The following is a 6,000-nucleotide window of genomic DNA, read 5'->3' on the forward strand; positions in this document are numbered from 1 at the left end:
AAGTAGTGTGGCAAACAGGAGAGGACAGCACCTCTCCGGGATGCCACAGCTGCACTGCAAGATGAGGTTGGGCTGAGTGTGTACCCTGGCTTCTGGATGACTTAAGTTGCCACCACAGCTCTTGCTGGATTTCTTTCTTGCCAAGACCAGTTTCCTTTTACTCAGCAAAACTGTGGGCTAAAACAGCCCAGCTGCAGGTTAAGTGACATGCACCCCAACTGTTTACAGTCTGCTTGTAGCTCAGGATCTGTACTTTGATCACTTTGTGATACAGAATCTCTCTTAATAGTATTTCTGTACTTTTGAAGGGTAGAAGGAGTGGTATAACAGAAATTGTATGTTTTCTGAACTACTTTAACACACATTCCTTCTCAAATACTGGAGACCAGACTATGCTTGTCTGTAGTTTTGCTACTGAAGTATGCAGCAAAGAATTTCTGATGGCCATTAGTCACCTGTTGCAAGTTAATGTTCTTTTGCAACCATGTTTCTTGTCACTTTACTGTTTTTTTTTACTCTTTTGCAATAACAATTACTGCTAATCTTAAGTGAAAACATACTCTTCTCATTTCCCTAGAAAAATGCCTTATACAGTACTGAAAGATGTAAAGTGTTCCAGTGTGATCTTACCAAAGATGATCTTCTAGAAAATATACCAGCAGATTCTGTGGATGTTATTACACTTATATTTGTGCTTTCTGCCATTCATCCTGACAAAATGCATCTTGTCTTGAAGAACATCTACAAGGTAAAACCAGCTGATTTTACAGCCTTTAAAGCATTTTCCTTCTCTTTAGCTTGAAAATACATCTCTTTCTGAGAAAATAACCCCTCTTGTAATGGTGATCTTTAATACTCTATTGCATGGATGTTTTTAGTTGGTTCACACAGGATATGGGACTAATACAGTGGATCTTTTTCTCTCTTGGTATTGTGAGGTTGTTTGAATTTTGGCTTAATGTGTGCCATTGACTTAACAAAAAGGTGTTCTGAAGCTGTGACTTGGGCTTCTAGGTTGTATGCTAACAAATAATGCTAACAAATAATGCTTATGGATTGCAGAAATATCTGTGTTGATAAGGTCTGAATGACAGTGAACCAAAATTGACTTCTAGAAGATATAGGGACTTGCAGTTAGGATGTTTTTGTTATTATTAAACACCCTTGATCTGTAGTGATTTAGAAGTGGGGTGTTCAGAGATTAACATTAATCTAGAAAGACTCATCTCCCTGGGCTGCCTTTGTTAGGTGACAGACCAGGATAGGCCCATCCAGATGGTTGTTTAAATAACCTGAACTGTAATTGTTCTTAATTTCCCTGAGATGTCATATATTGACTGCAGAGGGAAACAGTCAATGTGCTTTTTTATTTACATATGTATTTGGGGTTTATATTACCAGATATCCTGTTAGTTTTATCATTGGTAGCTTGAAAAAGGAATGCTAGATTTTTTGGTGTATCTCCTGCTATTTTCCAAAATTCGGATTGGTTCTTAGCTCATGCACATGAAAAGGCTACTTATTGTTTTCTCAGTAGAGATGCTTGGCTCGTTTAACTTGCTTGTAGGTTTCTACACAAAAGTGCAAGTGGCCAGTATTGCTTTTCTCCTTTAACAAATACCTCTGGTATTTGATGAGGTAGGAAGGTTGCATGCATCAAATGTCTAAAGTCAGCATGGCCAATGACCATGTATTTCTAATTTTTAAACTCTTTATGGCTTGATTTCTTTACCAAAGAACAACTGAAAAAGCCCACAACTCATTTTTCTGAAATTGTTCTTTTTTATTTCTTACTGTATTGCAACATCTTTCTTTCTCACATGAAAAAAGAAATGTATTCTAAATGTTATTGTTAATTGTCACGCAAAATGAGGTGCTAGACTGTAGACTAATCTACAGAGAAAATGCCCTGTTAGGACTTAAATATATAGTTTAACAATAAAAATTTATTTCCTCTGTATTTGAAGAGTGTTGCAAAAAGCTTTTCTAGCTGAGCAGCACCCAAACAGGTGCCTTGAAACTATTTGTAGCCTACTGTTCATGGGGAAGCTTTTTTAAGAGTGGACAATCCAGTTCATACGCAATATTTTTGTTGCACAGGGAATTAATTAATTCATTCATTATATCATCTGTATTGATACCTTGTTTTAGTTATATGTGTGTGTCTGTATATGTATCCAAATAAATACATAGAAATATAAGGCTAACTCCATTGACCTTATTCAAGCATATATGTATTATGTGGCAGGTATTAAAACCAGGCAGGTGTGTCTTGTTCCGAGACTACGGACTGTATGATCATGCAATGCTGAGGTTTAAGTCTGGCAGCAAACTTGGAGAAAACTTTTATGTTAGACAAGATGGGACACGATCATATTTTTTTACCAAAGGTAAGACACACTTCAGAGTGCTTTCTCTTCTATGAATGTTCTGTTTAATTGCTTCAGGGAATTGCCAACACATGCATGGAAGTTTTCTCTCACACAGATGAACTGTTAAATTGTGGTGTACTTCATTTGCCATCCCTTTTGGGAGGAACAGGGTGTTGAGACTGGCAGGACTTTTTGGAGCACTTTCTTATTTACAAGCTTCTTGTATGTGCCATAGGGTGCCAAGAACAGCAGTTTCTGAATTTGTTGAATTTCATTCAGATTTGTTATCTAAGGGAAAAAGACCAGTGTTCAGTAACAGAATTTATTATCTTGGTGAAGCAACTGAGCAGTTACCTTGGCATCACTCATGTTGCAAGGCTATTCTGGTGTTTGACATGAGGACTACAGGAGAAGTCAACGACTTCTGAAGCAGAACCATGACTACAGTTCTGAGAAGTTTCTGCCCAAATCCTGAAGAGATAGCACTGACTAGCTGTGGTCATTCTGTGTTCTGTTTGTTTGTTTTAGTAAATATGACAAAAATAATTTCCACGTGATACAATATTTAAACAGTTTTTCATTCAGTGCTCATAATGCTTTAGGAAGCAAGGTAATTACTGCAGTTTACTGGTGGAGAATTTGAAGCACAGAGACACACAGGAATTTGCTTAGACTCTCAAAACGCACTGGGATTATAGCTTGTCTTTAACTCCCAATTTCTCTTGCTAAACTTTAGTGAACCATCACTTCCCCCTATCAATTATAGGGCATTGTGTAGCAAGAGCTGTGTTTGTTTCTGTGGGGCTCTTTGTTCTTAGTCTAAAGCAAAATGCAGCCACTGAAGAGACCGATTTGGTGCCAAGTAAAATGTTATTCATATTTTATGCCATAACGTATTACCTAATTGCTTCTGATATATAAAAAACACTAATCGTGTCTGAGCTCTCTCTATTCTTTATAGGACAATGATGAAATCTAATATAATGCAGGCTGTGCTGCTGCTTCATTGAAGCATTTCTAGAACTGTTATTTATTGAGTGATTTTTAGTTCTCTTTAAACAATTAGAGAATGGGCGCTAAAGGGAACAAATAAGAGAGTGACCTAGCTGTGGAATTTTAAATCTCATTTTTACTGTGTGTTGGAATTGTTTCTGAATGAGAAATTCCCTGCTAGTCCACCTGTTCGCTATGGGGAAAGAACTGAGGTATGGAGAAGGAAGAGAAAGGAAGGAGAAAAGAGAGACTTTACCATATTGCTCATGTTAGCAGTTGTTTTACCTTGAGCTGGTCTGTGACTGTCTCATGGAGCACCTCTCCTCCCACCTTTAATCGTGATGACCTCATGAATCTCACTAATTTTCACGTAAATATTGTTTAATGATGTTAATGTTTAATTATTGTTAATGATGTTATTGTTTAATATTGTTTAATGTTTAAAAGATTCTTTTAAAACTTCTTGGAAAATACTTTCCGTTTGACTTAGTGGAGGCTTGGTACCACCATATCCACTTTGCCATTCTGTCAGTTTTTTTGCTGAGCAATGACATGTGAATATCTGCTACAGCAGAGCAGTATTCTTCCTCAAGCGGAGATGCACCCACAAGGCTGAATTCCCTTTGAGATATTTGAAAGAAGTGATGTGTTCAGCTAGTGAAAGTCAGCTGCACAGTGTGAAAATGCGCTGGTGTCAGTCACAAGGAGAGTGACAAGGCTTAATGAAAATGAGAGGTGGCAAGTTTTGGAAAATAAACTGACGAGCTCGCTTAAGCCCCAGTTTTGCAAGCTGTTTTGCTTAGGTTGATGTTTCTGAAGATCTGTATTGATTTTTATTCAGCAGTCTGCCTGCACAGAACAGCTCGAAATCTGAAAGCCTCTGTGATTTCCGTGCTGTAACACATGAGAGCATATGCTTATGCAAGTGTTGACTGATGTTTTAAAAATACCTTAAACATAATTTTTAATCTTTTTTTTTTTTTTTTTTTTAAATTCTCTTCCAGAGTTCTTGTCTCAGCTTTTCAAGGCTGAGGGGTATGAGCAAGTGGTCAATGAGTATGTGCAGCGAGAAACTGTGAATAGGAAAGAAGACTTGCGTGTTCCAAGAGTTTTTCTTCAAGGCAAATTTCAAAAGCCTTTCAGTAAGACATAAGTTCTTGCTGATTAGCAGCAGCATTGCTTGTTTGAAATGGAGGCTAGCACATATTTTTTTCTTGTTTGTGCTCGCCTTTCTGGTAAACCAGAAACTACTGTATCCAGTACCTCTTGCTGGTTTTCATCCTCAGATGCAAAGTATGAATGCAATTTCTAATTAAAATCTAAGATGGTTTAGTGATGCAGGCAACCTGTTGAGCATCTGTATTCCTGCTTCTCATGTAAGTCCTGTGCAGCATTGTTGGAGGACCAGGTAAAGCACACTAAATATGGTTCATTTTTACCACTAGTTTTTGTTAGTTATTACTGTAATTGTTGTCTCCATTTTTATTAAAAATATTTTAAAAATAAGTGTCCTCTGTTTCCTATCACTTATTTTTTTTGTGGTCTGTTAAAGTTACAGTATTGCATCTGCTTTCAGTACTTGTGGGGTTTCTGAGTATAATTTCACAGCTACAGGAATGAAACAGGCTCAGTGGGTGGTATAATGTGAGCTGCTTTGATATTTTAATAATGGTATCTTTTTAATGTGCTCATCACTTAGGTATGTAAACAAATGTCTTTATTCAAAATAGGATCCTGATTTGTCTGATTTTGTGCTTGAAGAAAGTTGTTAGAGGATCAGATTGTCTTTATCCCTAATTAATTTCAGACATTCATCATTTGATGAGCAGAAGTAGTGACTGCAAGTCAGTTTCCCATTTGGAAGTGAAATCAATGAGTCAGAAGTACTTTCTTTTATATCAAGTGTACTCAACTTCTTCTATCCTGAGCAGAGGTCTTGAATGTTTTCCATCACTCTCAGGAAGAATGTTGATCTTTGCTGTTCCTATCACTCAAAGCCAGTCGCTGTATTGATGCTATAGCTCATAGTCTGCCACAAACTTAACTGCTTAAAGGAGATTCATCCTTTCCCTTCAACAGCCCTGGCACTTTGCACTGCAGAACTTCTTTTTTGTTCTTGGATGATACAATCTCAAAAACATGCCTGGATCTTTAACCTGCATTTTGAACAGCTGCTCTGTAGCAGAGGAAGCTCCGAAGTACCTGGTGACTTGTGCAGTGGCCTGTGCAGATCTTGCATAATGCACACAAGTTGCAACAAGGGAACTTCCAGTGAAATACTAAGATTTTTAGTTTTTGTGTGTAAGGGGAGGTCAGATTCTGGGACAGGGCCCAGAGAGGTTGTGTTTGGAACCTTCATCCTTGGACATACTTGGAAATAGACTGAGCAAGGCATTGAGTAACCTGTGGCTTTTTTGAGGGTGGTTCTATTCTGAGTAGGGATTTAATCTCTTGCAGTGTATATTAGTATGTGATTGATTGACTTGGGCTGTCATTCCACTGGACTTGTATTTTGCTAGATGACCCAGTCATACACATCTGATGTGGACCAGAGGTGAGTATTTGCCTCTGCTTATGACAAACTGCCCACAAGATACGATAATGATACTTTTTTTTCCTTTTTTTTCTTTTTTTT

The 6,000-nt window shown here is 37.6% G+C and overlaps 1 protein-coding gene across 3 annotated transcripts in view; it reads left to right on the top strand.

The window, feature by feature from the left end:
- The window catches only part of METTL6 (methyltransferase 6, methylcytidine), an 8,495-nt gene extending 3,624 nt beyond the window's left edge, over window positions 1–4,871 (top strand). For all 3 annotated transcript variants that reach the window (XM_051610787.1, XM_051610788.1, XM_051610786.1), the window contains 3 exons: window positions 578–748; window positions 2,249–2,390; window positions 4,370–4,871. In XM_051610787.1, coding sequence (XP_051466747.1) covers window positions 578–748; window positions 2,249–2,390; window positions 4,370–4,518 — 462 coding nt within the window. In that variant the 3' untranslated portion in view covers window positions 4,519–4,871. The remainder of the gene's footprint in view (window positions 1–577; window positions 749–2,248; window positions 2,391–4,369) is intronic.
- Window positions 4,872–6,000: the final 1,129 nt, after the last annotated feature.

The sequence above is a fragment of the Apus apus genome, chromosome 2 (genome assembly GCF_020740795.1).
Source record: "Apus apus isolate bApuApu2 chromosome 2, bApuApu2.pri.cur, whole genome shotgun sequence".
NCBI classification, from domain to species: domain Eukaryota; kingdom Metazoa; phylum Chordata; class Aves; order Apodiformes; family Apodidae; genus Apus; species Apus apus.